This window comes from Gymnoscopelus braueri (assembly GCF_963280865.1).
Source record: "Gymnoscopelus braueri genome assembly, chromosome: 9".
NCBI lineage: Eukaryota > Metazoa > Chordata > Actinopteri > Myctophiformes > Myctophidae > Gymnoscopelus > Gymnoscopelus braueri.
This window is the reverse complement of record NC_137610.1, coordinates 5,855,666-5,872,181: the sequence shown is the minus strand read 5'-3', so window position 1 is coordinate 5,872,181 and position 16,516 is coordinate 5,855,666. Positions and strand designations below refer to the sequence as shown.

Genomic DNA, 16,516 nt, shown 5'->3' with positions numbered 1-16,516 from the left:
TTGGAATAGCGTGTTCCTTCCACGCGCTACGTCCAACCGGGGAAACCCCCCCTGTCAGGTGATAAAAAGCTACGTCCTACCGGGGAAACTCCCCCCTGTCAGGTGATAAGAAGCTACGTCCTACCGGGGAAACTCCCCCCTGTCAGGTGATAAGAAGCTACGTCATACCGGGGAAACTCCCCCCTGTCAGGTGATAAGAAGCTACGTCCTATCGGGGAAACTCCCCCCTGTCAGGTGATAAGAAGCTACGTCCTATCGGGGAAACTCCCCCCTGTCAGGTGATAAGAAGCTATGTCCTACCGGGGAACTCCCCCCTGTCAGGTGATAAGAAGCTACGTCCTACCGGGGAAACTCCTCCCTCTTAGGTGATAAGAAGCGGCCTGCTCACTCCTCATGCATTGAAGGAGGCGTGAGCTCGGGTCTAGGCTCTCCCTAGGCTGGCAGAGGGAGTGTAGCGCCCAGGATTACTTAGACAATTTGCACCGGGTGAAAAAAGGGGTTACAAAATCGTAGAAAAACAAACAAAAAAAAAACACGTTTTGTATTAACCAGGTATCCTATATTATACCATAACTAGGCTACTGTACATGTCTAACATTCCTAACAAACCAAACGGCACTGAGTTATGATGATGTTAAGTGTAAATATGAATCCTAATGTGTTCTATATTCAGAGGGATCAAACGGTTCTCCTGACATCTGGAACATGGCCAACGACCTCAGCCAGCAGGGATACGAGGGGGTCATGACCCCGCCGTCCCACCCAGGAAGTTACAGCAACCTTCTGTCAACAAACCACCTGGTAAGACCCTCCTTAACACTCACTAAACCACCTGATAAGACCCTCCTTAACACTCACTATACCACCTGGTAAGACCCTCCTTAATACTGAACAAACCAACTGGTAAGACCCTCCTTAACAGTTAACACCCACCAAACCACCTGGTAAGACCCTCCTTAACACTCACCAAACCACCTGGTAAGACTCTCCTTAACACTCACCAAATCACCTGGTAAGACCCTCCTTAACACCCACCAAACCAACTGGTAAGACCCTCCTTAACACCCACCAAACCACCTGGTAAGACCCTCCTTAACACCAACCAAACCACCTGGTAAGACCCTCCTTAACACCCACCAAACCACCTGGTAAGACCCTCCTTAACACCCACCAAACCACCTGGTAAGACCCTCCTTAACACCCACCAAACCACCTGGTAAGACCTTCCTTAACACTCACTAAACCACCTGGTAAGACCCTCCTTAACAGTAAGACCCTCCTCAACACTCAACAAACCACCTGGTAAGACCCTCCTTAACACACACGTGTCTAAGCGGTCAGCCTAGAGAAGTCCATTATTGTCAGGATGCGAGTTCAGAGGACCCAAAAGCAGTATGCAGGAATCAAAGTTCAGGAGGTTTATTAATCAAACTCAAACTTCCCATAAAATGGGGATGGCAAAACAAGTACTCAAAATACCGAAAGGCTCGTAGCCAAAACACAGTACATAACTCACTGACACTAAACGACGACCTGACCAGGAACTGAACAAACAGGGGCATATATATAGATATAGATATAAAGACAGGGGACTAACAACACACAGGTGAACTCAAAGTAAACTCAGCACAGGATAGGCTAACAGGCAACGAGCTAACAGAACACAGGTGACTGGGGTTACAATAATTACAGGGAGGTGAGACAAGAAAGGTACAGAACTACAGGGGCAGACAGGAAGGCACAGAACATTACTACAAAATAATATACAGAACACCAAGGCAAAAGGCAGCAACAGAATAACAGAAATACAATTAGAACAATACAACAGAAAGTCCTGATAAATCCTGATAAGTCCAAGACCTTATAAGGGCAGTCAAGGTCCAAGGGCTGAGGAGCGGAACGTGACAATTATCTTTGCTCATGAAGCTCTCAGAAGTTTCCCCTTCCATGACACCTCCAAAATAGTCAATCCAAATCATCTCTTTTTTTCCTGAAAAGTTTTCTTAATATGAAAAATTAGGCTAAATTGACCGCTCTCACCCATTCTCCTCATGGGCAGAAGGTCTTCACACCTCCAGACCACCTGGAGATGCCTCATTGTTCTAGTTTATGCACCGAGGCACCGCTTATGTAATGTCGGACATTACAAGACGCTTGAATCATGAGCTCTAACCTTTGATTGCCTTTCAGCCAAAGCATATTTGATAGACATTAAGTATCACCAACATGTTACTGACTATAGAGAATGTAGAATTATTGTAATCCGTTCTTTATTGGATGGATTAATGACATTTATAGTGTGTGGTTCGGAGCGAATGGCATCGAGCAGCACAACTCATTGTGTTTGAATAGAAATCTCAGGGGAAAAAAAGTTCCCCTGAGTTTGTCTGTGTGGTTGATGCACTTTATGCCGTCACGCGAGTGTTAAGGAACCCCACCCACAGGTTGAGACCCTCTCCTAAGTATATAGTGTTCAAGTGATTAACACAGTTATTTGTTTTGAAAAGCCACTTTGAGTACCTAAATGTGCTCTATAAGTTTGATGTATTATTATTATAATTATGACCATCACGTTGGACTCATGTTATATTTGTTTTTGTTTTTAGGATTACTCTCCAGACGTCAGCAGAGTTCTTCCACCGATGGCCACGTTTCATCGCCACAACGTCGCTTCACGATGCACACCGTCCGTCCACAACTCGGACAATACTACAGGTCAGACAGACAGGCAGACAGACAGGCAGGCAGGCAGGCAGGCAGGCAGGCAGGCAGGCAGGCAGGCAGGCAGGCAGGCAGGCAGGCAGGCAGGCAGACAGACAGACAGACATTTCTTGTGAAAACCAGTGTTGCCTTCGATAGAAACAAGCACATACAGTGAGATTCAGACACAGACAGGATTAAAACAACTATTTATTGAACGATATACAGACTAATAATACGGCACACCGTACGGTCAGGTAACATCTGTGGCTTTATGCTTAGAATTGTGTAGAGAATGTATGGAGAAGTACAGGACTCAGTCAGGGGCGGACTGGCCATTTGGCGGGGCGGACTGGCCATTTGGCGTACCGGGCAAATGCCCAGTGGGCCGCTGGGCCACCAAAAAAAAATCCCTCCTGTTTTAGGATTATTACGGTCATTTCCGGATCGCGCGGCCCAATTATTAGTTACGTTTGGGCTGGAATGCTTTCCAGCAGGGGCTTCAGTGCGGCTGCAGAGTTCATGTGCAGCCTAGGTGCTGGGCTGAAACAGTGAAACGCTCCGGCTCCCTGGACTCAGTAAATATCCAAGACTATAGAGATACATAAAAGTCAGAAATGATGACAGGAATGTCTGACAGTGTTGGTCCAAGGCTATATATTTGGTACATTGATTGATTGATTGATTGATTGATTGATTGATTGATTGATTGATTGATTGATTGATCGATTTATTGATTTATTGATCTATTGATCTATTGATGGATGTCTTCATTGATCATGAAATCAAAGCATGTGTCACATACATACATCTGTAACAAACATCATAATCAACAGAATAACGTAAAAAAGCTTACAGCTTGTTTCCATTGTGGAGCAGCATTGTGATCATAATATGTGTGGATTTCAGGCTCAGGGAACCAGGTCAGTCTGTCAGGAGGATCACAGACCGGTGACGCTTTGGGCAAAGCTCTGGCCTCTGTAAGTATGAACCATCCTCACCGCTATGAAACCACCCTGTCTACTGTATAGTATGAACCATCCTCACTGCTATTAAACCACCAAGTCTACTGCATAGTATGAACCATCCTCACTGCTATGAAACCACCAAGTCTACTGTATAGTATGAACCATCCTCACTGCTATGAAACCACCAAGTCTACTGTATAGTATGAACCATCCTCACTGCTATGAAACCACCAAGTCTACTGTATAGTATGAACCATCCTCACTGCTATGAAACCACCAAGTCTACTGTATAGTATGAACCATCCTCACTGCTATGAAACCACCCTGTCTACTGTATAGTATGAACCATCCTCACTGCTATTAAACCACCAAGTCTACTGCATAGTATGAACCATCCTCACTGCTATGAAACCACCAAGTCTACTGTATAGTATGAACCATCCTCACTGCTATGAAACCACCAAGTCTACTGTATAGTATGAACCATCCTCACTGCTATGAAACCACCCTGTCTACTGTATAGTATGAACCATCCTCACTGCTATTAAACCACCAAGTCTACTGCATAGTATGAACCATCCTCACTGCTATGAAACCACCAAGTCTACTGTATAGTATGAAGGTTAGGGTTAGGGTTGACTTCAGGTTATGAGCTGCATGGCGTCCAAACGCTGCCACAGCAGCTGTAAAAAACAAAAATAAATGACAAGTTGTGCTTTTAAAAGGTTCCGTGTGAGTTCATCTCCTCTGCTCTCAGCCTGTGTTCACACTGGCAGCTCAAATCACATTTCTGGTCTATCCAGATTGTAATCAGATCAGCAAAAGAAACGCATGGAAATGGATTTTTGCTAATCAGATTCTAACCACATTCCTACTGTAGGTGGTTTGGAATTTGATCCAGTCCACACCAATGCAACGTGGTGCAAAGAAACCGTTACAGAACATTGTAGAGAAAAGTTGCAGCTGTCTGAATGACCCTGTTGCAGGTCGCTGCATGCTGCATGCCGTCTCATTGTGTCACAAGAGATTCAACTTGATCAATCCAATGTTCAACGCATTTCTGATCACAAACACGTACATGTGTCGTTGTTGTGAAGATCAAACCAACAGCAGAGGTGAAGGCAGTTAAATTGCATGATAATAATACGTTTATTAGTGGGTTTGTTACAAAAGCAGGGAGGACGAAAGCGTCAGCAAAGGTTCTGTCCATTAAAGAACAAGGCCAAACGGTTAGGTTCTATGTTGCCTATAAAACAAGAGACAAGAAACTAGTCAGTTCTGTATCAATTCACCTGTCAGATAGTCTAACCCTAACCCTAACCCTCAAAAGTGTACTTAAGTACAGTACTTGGGTAAATGTACTTAGTTAATTTACACCATTGCCTCTGTGTTTGTCTGATCATAACCTCTGTTTGTCTGATCATAACCACTGTGTTTGCCTGATCATAACCTCTGTGTGTGTCTGCTGTTCAGATCTATTCTCCAGACCACACCAGTAGCAGCTTCCCCTCCAGTTCCTCCACACCAGTGAGGTCTCCTTCTCCTGAAATCACAGGTACTGACACCCTGCTGGAGGAATAGAGGAACTACAGTTGTGTTAACTGAAGTAATAACGCAGTAAAAGTACCAATACCAGAATGTAAAAGTAAAAGTCCTGCCTTCAATAAGTACTTCAGTAAATGTATCGTGGTGCATCCGGCTTTGTCTATACAAACACAGAAATGTGTGTGGACTGGAGAGGAATTAATTGGCATAAATTAGGGAGAAAAAGGGGTTATAAAGCAAAAAAAAGAAAGAAAGAAAAAGGAAAAAACTAAACCATTCATTATGCTGAATGTCTTGTGCTTGTGGTTAAACTTTGTTTATTTGTTTGTTTGTCCCTCCAGGTTCCAGCAGCCTGTGGCCTCGTAACTCTATTCTGACTGACGTCTCTCCTAACTATGAGTCCTCTCTCATCTCCATGGTAACGTTCAACTGTTATCTATTAATAGTATCTACTAACCCGGAAATCCTCAGTGCTTATTTAACCAAATGGACCCTGTACACTCTCTGAGTTACAAATGTATGAAATCGAGAATTTTACAATGCACATGAATGGAACAATCTCTCCCGCTCACTCAGATCAGCTTATACAAGGAAGCTGTCAGAACCTTCTCTAAAACACCCTGGACAACGCTCCACACGTCCTAGACTCTTCTCTCTTCTCTAAAACACCCTGGACAACGCTCCACACGTCCTAGACTCTTCCCTCTTCTCTAAAACACCCTGGACAATGCTCCACACGTCCTAGACTCTTCTCTCTTCTCTAAAACACCCTGGACAACGCTCCACACGTCCTAGACTCTTCTCCCTTCTCTAAAACACCCTGGACAATGCTCCACACGTCCTAGACTCTTTTCTCTTCTCTAAAACACTCTGGACAACGCTCCACACGTCCTAGACTCTTCTCCCTTCAGCCTGTAACACTTTGACCTAGCTAGCCTTGCCGACCTTGCAGGCAAAGGTTAAAATGTAATATGGATAGCATGTTATTTAGACAGATGCCAGGTTCATTTGTTGACCTGGCATCCTATAGTTTGTAAAGTTTCAATGTACAGATTGTAAATGTTTAGACTGATGCTAGGGTCTTGGTTTACCTGTGATCCTATAGTTTACTGAGACACTACACTGTCTCTCTGTATTCTATGTATATGTTAACCTTGTTTACTGTAAGGTATTAAGAGCGTCTGCTAAATACCTATATTGTAATTGTAATTGTAATGATATATTTCTATACTGTGTTTGTAGTCGCAGGTGGAAGATCGCTTGGACAGACTGGACGATGTGATTCACGTGTTGAGGAACCACGCGGTGGGCCCCACGCTGGGCCCCTCACTGGGCCCCACGGCCCCTCTGGGCCCCCAGGGGCCCCACATGGCCACTGACACCCCCCATCACAGCCTGATGGACCACAGCTCTGCCAGCTCCCTGCTGGCATCCTGCCACCCTGCTGCCATGGTAATATACTTTATATCACTGTTACTGTACTTTACTATACTTTATATCACTGCTGCCATGGTGCATAGAATGTTATTATACTTTATTATACTTTATATCACTGTTACTGTACTTTACTATACTTTATATCACTGCTGCCATGGTGCATAGAATGTTATCATACTTTATTATACTTTATATCACTGTTACTGTACTTTATTATACTTTATATCACTGCTGCCATGGTGCATAGAATGTTATTATACTTTATTATACTTTATATCACTGCTGCCATGGTGCATAGAATGTTATCATACTTTATTATACTTTATATCACTGCTGCCATGGTGCATAGAATGTTATCATACTTTATTATACTTTATATCACTGCTGCCATGGTGCATAGAATGTTATTATACTTTACTATACTTTATATCACTGCTGCCATGGTGCATAGAATGTTACTGTATCACTGCTGTCATAGTGCATAGAATGTTACTCTACTTTATTATACTTTATATCACTGCTGTCATAGTGCATAGAATGTAACTGTACTTTATTATACTTTATATCACTGCTGTCATAGTGCATAGAATGTAACTGTACTTTATTATACTTTATATCACTGCTGTCATAGTGAATAGAATGCTACTGTACTTTATAATACTTTATATCACTGCTACCATGGTGCATAGAATGTTACTGTACTTTATGATATCACTGCAGTCATGCTGCATGTTTACTATACTTTATAGTTTATATTATGTTACTATACCTTACTGCTGAGTGAGGAAACAATGTTGCACATTAAGCTAACCCTAACCCACAGTTTGAGAACCACTACACTACAATAGTACATTACATGCGTTGTGAGAAAGGTTTTCAGAGGTCACCATTAGTTTCAAGGTGGTCGGATGCCATGCGTTGTGAGAAAGTACTTTGGGGGTAGATGGCATCGTTGTGAAAAAGGTTTAGTTAGAAGGGGCGGCCATAGCTGAGTGGTTAGTGAGCCCGCCTAGGGAGCCAGAGGCCCTGGTTGCCCCAGGTATGATTCCAGGCCACGCCAGCATATGTGTCGATGAAATGAAATTTGTCCCTGAGCAAGACTCTTAACCCCTAATTGCTCACAGGCCCTCATTGGAAACAAGACCGCAAGGACTTTCATGAACGTCCTGTTAAAAGGAATTAATTAAAAAGACCCTCCAGAAAAATGCGATTATGCGATCGCATAATTTATCGCAAAATGGCACATAATTATGCGGGGGTAATCACTTCGCATCGCATAATAATCACATCACATCGCATAATATGCGCATCACATCGCATAATATGCGCATCCCATCACATAGCATCGCATAATATGTGCATTGCATAGCATAGCATCGCATAATATGCTAAATATGCAGCGCGTATTTAGCATATTTTGCAACTTTCCGCATGTTTTGCAACTTCACACACTTTCATCGCATACATCACATAAAACCCCCGCATATTTCATCGCAAAATCGAGGATTTTAGCCCGCACAATCAAGAATTATTGCCCGCCTTTTTCTGGAGGGTCTATTTAGTTGTTAGTTTGGGGGATGACATCGTTTAGAGAAAGGTTTACAGGGGCTCTTCATCTGAACCCTGAACAGACTTTACTTCATCCTCTTGAGGCTGAAAGCCTCAACATGAACAACAACCTTTATTATTAACCTTTATTTCATCCTCTTCAGGCTGAAAGCCTCAACATGAACAACAACCACTCAACCTTCCAGAGTCGAACACAGAGCGTTCACCCGTACACCGCTAGACACAGACACACACCACAGGGAACAGGTACTACATTAATAACTATGTAAATATTGTTATATTCTTTGTTACTTATATCGGCGTTGTCGGTCAGAATGTTAATAATAATAATAATAATAATAATAATAATAATAAAAATAATAATGTAAAGATGGAAGCCGAGTATAGAGATGACTTGATCAACACCAGTCACATATAATATACATATGTATATACAGTATACATATATGTGTTAATAATAATAATATACATATACAGGTGTTGATGTAAAGATGGAAGTCGGGGACAGAGATGACTTGATGAACACCAGTCATAGTTCTGACAGTCAGAGATCTGATGAGGAGGGAGAGTCTGGACCCGGAAACACCAGCACCACAACCAGGTACAATTAACACTCTTTACTGTAAGAGTGTTTAGAAACACCAGCACCACAACCAGGTACAATTAACACTCTTTACTGTAAGAGTGTTTAGAAACACCAGCACCACAACCAGGTACAATTAACACTCTTTACTGTAAGAGTGTTTATAAACACCAGCACCACAAAGTAGTTGAACTGATTTTGATCCTATCCTATAATGCCCTGGAACCCTCTGAAGGACCCCTGGGGGTCCTCAGAGCCCACTTTGAGAAGCACTAAACTAAACAAGGGAATGAAATGTAATTATATGAACCCATTCAATCCGGAAAGCATATGTGTCATTAATTTTAATCACTTTAACCATTATTTTATACTTTGGCTTTTTTGAAAAATCATGAAAATTTTTGCAAATCTTTGAATGTATATTATATTTTTTAAGCAGACATTTTTAACTCAAATCTTCTTCTGGGGATCCCTGGAACAAAATACTTTGAGATCCGCGGCCAAATACGTATCATTTTTGGGGTCCTTGACATGTTAGGATTAAGAAGACATTTGTAGAATAGGCCTCATGCAGGCCTTAATGGGTTAAATTATTATAATATATATTCACTCAGAATATATGTACTCCATTCAGCTCAGTTGGGTTCCCTTCTGTTTCTTGACCATTCACAGAATGACAGTTTTATCTTTAAATCCAATGTGTCTGTTTCTCTTCAGACAGAACAGATACACTGTGACTGACTTTGACCACATGTTGCCGTTCATCAGCAGTGGTGGAAAAAGTACTCAAATGTATTGCTCAAGTAAAAGTATCAAAACCACCATGTAGAAATACTCAACATTACTGTTACAGTAAAAGTCTAGTATTAAAAAATGCACTTAGGTAAAAGTACAAAAGTAGCCTACTGGTATCAAAATGTGCTTAAAGTACCAAAAGTAGAAAGTACTCATTATGCATAATGTCCCATTGACAAGTTTTAAAATGTATGAAAAAATATATATTTCTTTTTCGAAAATAGCAGATCAAGCGGCGCATTGTGAGCTTGTAGATCGGCTATTTTCAAATGGCAGAAATGTGGTTAGGGCTGAAGTGCTTAATGTATGTTTTGTAATAATAATCAATATCTACAAAGTAACTAGTAACTTAAAGGGATATTTCACTTTCAAAAATAAATTTGGTCATTTTATCGCCTACTCAGGCTTTTGGGAGTACCCCGGACAGACTGAAGTTGCTCGATTCATTATTATTATTATTTTTTTAACACGGCCCCCTCACGTTTTAGGAGGGCAGTATGAGTCACCAGAACCAAGGACGGGTGTTTCCGATTAATCTAACATGTTAAAAAATGATTTTGAAGTTACAATGGGTTTGTATAGGAAGGGGGCGTGTCTGATAAATGAATATCAAATATCTAAATACTGAATCAAGCGACTTAAAAACTGTCTGGGGTGAAACACCCAAACAAAAGTGATATTTCTAAATGTCTAATAATTGTAGTGGTGTAAAAGTAGCCAAGGCCTACAATATTTGCCTCTGAGATGTAGTGGAGTGGAAGTAAAAGTACAGAAGATTGGAAATACTCCAGTAAAGTTAAAAAAATACCTCAAAATTGTACTCAAGTACAGTACTTGATTAAATGTACTTAGTTACATTCCACCACTGATAGGTCTAAACACACATTTTGTGTTTGTTGTGTTGAAGCATCCATGAAGATGAAGCTGACCTGAGTCCGGAGCAGAAAGCCGAGCGGGAGCGTGAACGCAGGATGGCCAACAACTCCCGCGAGCGTCTGCGCGTGCGCGACATCAACGAGGCGTTCAAGGAGCTGGGCCACATGGTCCAGGTCCACCTGAAGAGCGAGAAACCACAGACCAAGTTACTGGTCCTTCACGAGGCGGTGGCCGTCATCCTCAGCCTGGAGCAACAAGTCAGAGGTCAGTGTTTTCATCCTCAGTCCATAGAAGACCAGAGATTCTTAAACGCTTTAATCCAATTATGACCGGTTACGCATCTGTGTAATTTTTTTGATTTCTTTGGCTATTCAAAAAATAGCAGATATAAAAGCTCATAGCGTGGCACTATGAGCTTGTAGATCTGCTATTTTTGAAAATAAATCTTGAAAATGTGTGCAAATCTTTGAATTGATATATTTTTTAAAGCGAACACTTGTAATTAAAATCTTTGGAACTAAATATTTTACAAATGTTTGCTTTAAAAAATATATATATTCAAAGATTTGTACACATTCTTCACGATTCTTCAAAAATAGCAGATCTACAAGCTCATAGCACTCGGTGTGAGCTTGTATATCTGCTATTTTTGAATAGCTAAGGAAATCTAAAATGACAGAGATGCGTTCTGGGGACCCCCTGGAACCCAGTCAAGGACCCCTGAACCCCATGTTGATTACCAGTGGTCTAGACTAGAGCATGTGCATTGAATGTTCTAAAAGTGTTAATCAATCACGAGGCTAAATTGTGTTATATATGTGTGTAAACAAATTGTGATAAGTGATAGTGCTACCGCAGATGGATGACCTGTAAGGCTGTAATACTAGACACTGACCAGCAGGGGGTGTAATCACATATATAATATATGTATCATATGTGTATGTATCATTCTGTGATGTGTGTGTATGTACATACATACATGTGTGTGTGTGTGTGTGTGTGTGTGTGTGTGTGTGTGTGTGTGTGTGTGTGTGTGTGTGTGTGTGTGTGTGTGTGTGTGTGTGTGTGTGTGTGTATATATATATATATAGTTGTACACATACAGTTTGAAAAGGTTGTGCTGCACATGTTCAACAGTGTTTATTCATAGTTGTGTTTTTACAACTCAGTGTCGCCCTCCTGTGGTTCATCATTACCTCCACACCCTGTGCTTTGAGTTGCATTGTGATGCAAAATGCATTAAAAGGTGGATAATAGCGCCCTCTGGTGATTGATTTACTAACCCTATTAAGCGTGCCAACGTGTCGTCACCAGCAGAAGGGGCAAATCAGCCTGCGGGGGCGAGGCATTGGGCGTGGCATTGGGCAATGTTAAGTCAACCTGGTTTTTACCCCTCAAAGATGTCCGCAGCTACAAAAAGACACTTGTTGACGCCCCCTTCAGGATTTTTTGGTACACCTAATAAGGCTTCATTTGTTACGAGTGTTTTTGTACCTTTTATTGTGTTTTTATTCTTGTAATAAAACATTGTTGATTATTTAAAAAGGTAGGGTAAGTGATTTACTTTGGTTAAAAGTGTTAAATAGCTCTATATTCTGATAGTAGTACTCATTGCTATAGAGTGTTAGTTCAGTAAAAGGAGTCTCCATGTTTCTCCAGCTCTTTATTAAACAGAAAAAGGTTTTTATAAAGAAATATAATCTCTCCTGATTGGTTTAAATGTGTCACCTACCTACCTGAAAACTATATTCCGTTTACTAAAGAGCTGGAGTCCCCTGTGACCAAACAAACGCTCTGTAGCAATGATTACTATCATAGTACTTTAACCTTTTTAACAATAAAATAAAATTACCAACAAATATCACTTACCCTACCTTTAACATAACTGTTGGACTCATTAAAATAAAGAACAGTTTTACAACAAATGCAGGACGTTTTACCTCATTTGAGGAGCTAGCTTGCCTAGCAGGCTTTCCTGAACGTCACATAATTCTATAGAGATATATGATTTCAGTGTAACACACCGGAACTCTCAACAAGTAAACGGTCACTTCCTGAACGTCACAGAATTCTATAGAGATCACTGATTTCAGTGTAACACACCGGAACTCTCAACAAGAAACAGGTCACTTCATGAACGTCACAGAATTGTATAGAGACCACTTGTTTCAATGTAACACACCGGACTGCTCAATAAGAAAACGGTCACTTCCTGAACGTCACAGAATTCTATAGAGACTACCGATTTCAATGTAACACACCGGAACTCTCAACGATAAACAGGTCACTTCCTGAACGTCACAGAATTCGATAGATCAGATTTTAATGTAACGAACCGGAATTCCCAACCAGAATTGGGTCAATTCATTGCTAAAAGACTCATGTTAAGTGTAAATAATTATATTCCACTCCATTATGATGTTTAGGAACATATAAAACCTATAAACATTTAAAATAGTTTATTGTCTCTCATTAGAAACTGTACTCTGCAATGTCCCGTTATCACCACAAGGCGGCAGCAAAGCCTATATTTTGCCTCTATTTCCCCAAGACCAAGACCAGGTTCTCAAACGTTTTCATGTCAAGGACCCCCACATTGATATGTATTTGGCTGCGGACCCCCATCTGAAAACATTTTGTTCCAGGGACCCCCAGAATATTCAAAATGCACACAGTAACACACCAAAAAGTTGAAAATCCTCCAAACATTTTCAATATTTTTCAAAAATAGCAGATGTACAAGCTTCCAGCGCTGTTGATTGATTGATTGATTGATTGATTGATTGATTGAATACTTTATTAACAGTTTGCAAAAAAAGCACAGATAGGACAGTTATATATAAAAAGATGCTAAAAGCATTAAAACCCAAGAAAGCACTGTGGCTTGTTTCCATCGGGGTCCTGACTCCTGTGTATTCAATTAATCTCCTCATTAGCCAATAAGATGCTCTCATGATCTGTGTGTGTGTGCGTGCGTGCGTGCGTGCGTGCGTGCGTGCGTGCGTGTGTGCGTGTGCGTGTGTGTGTGTGCGTGTGCGTGTGCGTGTGTGTTGAGAACAGGCCAGATTTTCATTAAACGGTTGGAATGAAGTGATTAACCTCTGAGTGTTAGCAGAGCATCCTGGGAACAAAGAGATCAATAGATTGATGATGTTATTGATTGAATAGAGCTCACAGACTAAGTTGAACAAGGAGAGCTTTGCAACACAAACTGATGATGACTGGAACAAATCTCCCCATTTTCTGTCTGTCTGTCTGTCTGTCTGTCTGTCTGTCTGTCTGTCTGTCTGTCTGTCTGTCTGTCTGTCTGTCTGTCTGTCTGTCTGTCTGTCTGTCTGTCTGTCCGTTCACTATGTTGGATTCATGAATTAAATGGTAAATGTTGCTTTGTAAAACACTTTATCCAAAGTGAAAGTGTTTTACAATGTGCATTACATTCACCCATTCACACATACGCACACGCGCACGCACGCACACACACACACACACACACACACACACACACACACACACACACACACACACACACACACACACACACACACACACACACACACACACACACACACACACACACACACACAGCAGAGGAAACCATTCAAGGGGTTAAGAGTCCTGCTCAAGGACACTTGTCTTGGACACAGCAGGGCGGGGAGGTGAACCAGTGACCTCTCTGATGAACAACTGATGAACACATGTCTGGTTCCATTGACTGATTGGTTGAGCGGTTGTGTGTTTCTCCACAGAGAGGAACCTGAACCCCAAAGCAGCCTGTCTGAGGAGAAGAGAGGAGGAGAAGCTCTCAGACCCTCAGGTCTCCTCCATGCAGCTGGCCTTCCATCCTGGTCTGACTGATGGACCCAGCACCATGGGACATCTGTGAACATCTAGCCAAGCCTACAGCAGGTACATATTATACACTATGTTCTATATATACTATATAAATTAGAAACAGAACTCTTCAAAAGATATATCTGAATTAACAATGCTGAATTTATACCTCCATTCTCACGTTGTTTTGTATTGTGACCGTGTCTTTGACGTACAGATGTTGTTGGATGATGGAGAACATGGTACATCCATCATGTTGGATGTTGGAGAAGATGATGTGACATCCATCATGTTGTCGTGGGATGTGAGCACTCACCGTGTCCAACGGGATGCAGTTCAACAATCACCCCCACCCCCCCCCCCACCCCCCACCCAAATGAACTCTTAAACTCGTGCCTAAACCTCCTTGTAACTGACGAATGCATTGTAATCTGCAGATGTTTTGTACATATTTTCTATTTATTGATTTTATCTTTGTGTTTAAATATATCTGAGAGGATTCATATCAGCGGTAGAAAAGATCACCTGCAATTTGTTGGCCTATAGTTTGACATTATTATGACTTTTTAGACTGTATTATTATTATTATTTACTGTGTATTTTTCCTGGTTTTGACTAAAGCTCAGAGGAATTCATATTTACACTTATGTGTGTGTTAAGCATGTACGAGAGAGAGAGAGTGTGCGTGTGCGTGTGCGTGTGTGTGTGTGTGTGTGTGTGTTTTGCAGGAGTTTGACCATTCTGTGAATTAATAGTCAGTCAAAAATCTGGGAAGAAATTATTTACCAAGGAAAGTTTCCCCCAATGTGTTTGTGAAGATGTCCAGGAGCACATTTAAAAAAGTTAAAACTCAACTCCTCCAGGAGTTTAACACACATTTTAAATGTTTAAATCTGCCTTAAGTAGCTTGTGAGGGGTCACACTATATATAAATGTATAATTATCTACCATATATGTATTTTTTCATGATTCTGAATCGATTGCAAGCATTTGTTTTGCACCAAAACGACCCCTTGGTGGGGAAACCGCCACGCCCACTTTTCTCACTCATCTCCATACTGCTGGGATCATGTAAATTATAAAGTAGTTTAATTGGTTTATTTCAATGTCTTCAGTACTATGATGAGATACTGCTCCACAATGTCAAATATCTCAGGAGTCAAGGTCACCTGGAGAGCCTGTCACAGACTCCTGCACGGGAGTTCAATTTAAAATGTTTAGACAATATAATATAGTTATATAGACAGTAGACACCTTTACAAACACATTGTAATTGAAAAAAGTTCCGGATTCGGAACTTGTTCCCAGATTTGCAAAACACCTGATAATATTCTACTACGACTAGAATCTGTAAGAATTCTTAATGCGTTGTCATCATATTCATATTAATTCATATAAATTCATATTAATGTGTTCATATTCATATACCGTTGCGGTCGCTCAGAAACCTCTTATCTCCATATTTAAACTTTTCGTGTTTTTTCGTAAATTAACGCCCTACTTGATCATACTCCAGCATCATACAAAAATAGCAGATCTACAAGCTCTAAAGATCTGCTACTTTTGCCAATTTGAATCCTGGAAAGCAACAGTTTTGGACGTATGAGGTTTCTACCCGACAGAGACGATATATTCTAGTTTTAAACCTCTTTGCTTCAGTTTTAGTATTTGCTCTGTAATATTTGAGTTTTTCTTTTTTTAAATAGAATGTTTTTTTTGTTTTTTTAAAAGTTATGTAAGTTATGTTTTATACAAATATTGTATGTTTATGAACTCGGCTTCTTGATTTGACACAGTTTGACTAAATGTAGGAAGTTATATTTTGTAGATGGTTCTTATCCTGAGCAATACAACAAGTCTTACAGAATGATGTCTTTACTGTTTAAACTCTGAATAATCATATAAATAACTCCTATCACTACAGCATTATTATGTGTACAGTTTAAGTAGCCTATAGGCATGTGTTAAAAATGCTGTTGTAGCAATAAATGTCTTTTCCATAAATCTGGTGTATTCTTTCTTCTGCTGGGTAAAAATGGTGCAGAGAAATATAACCTATAATAATAATAATAATAAGGATAATAATAATAATAATAATAAACAACTATTTGTATAGCATATCTCAAAACATGTATAAAAAGTAATCGCTTTGCAATGCAAAATAAATAAAAGAATACAAAACAAAGACTTTAGCAACAGTATGGTCAAGAAG

The 16,516-nt window shown here is 40.6% G+C and overlaps 1 protein-coding gene across 1 annotated transcript in view; it reads left to right on the top strand.

The window, feature by feature from the left end:
- Positions 1–14,978, top strand: part of LOC308092721 (transcription factor 12-like) — a 24,286-nt gene extending 9,308 nt beyond the window's left edge. Inside the window, exons 3-13 of the mRNA XM_080438822.1 lie at positions 674–801; positions 2,607–2,715; positions 3,610–3,680; positions 5,142–5,223; positions 5,555–5,631; positions 6,456–6,665; positions 8,363–8,465; positions 8,697–8,820; positions 10,505–10,737; positions 14,220–14,379; positions 14,522–14,978. Coding sequence (XP_080294948.1) covers positions 674–801; positions 2,607–2,715; positions 3,610–3,680; positions 5,142–5,223; positions 5,555–5,631; positions 6,456–6,665; positions 8,363–8,465; positions 8,697–8,820; positions 10,505–10,737; positions 14,220–14,356 — 1,274 coding nt within the window. The 3' untranslated portion in view covers positions 14,357–14,379; positions 14,522–14,978. The remainder of the gene's footprint in view (positions 1–673; positions 802–2,606; positions 2,716–3,609; positions 3,681–5,141; positions 5,224–5,554; positions 5,632–6,455; positions 6,666–8,362; positions 8,466–8,696; positions 8,821–10,504; positions 10,738–14,219; positions 14,380–14,521) is intronic.
- Positions 14,979–16,516: the final 1,538 nt, after the last annotated feature.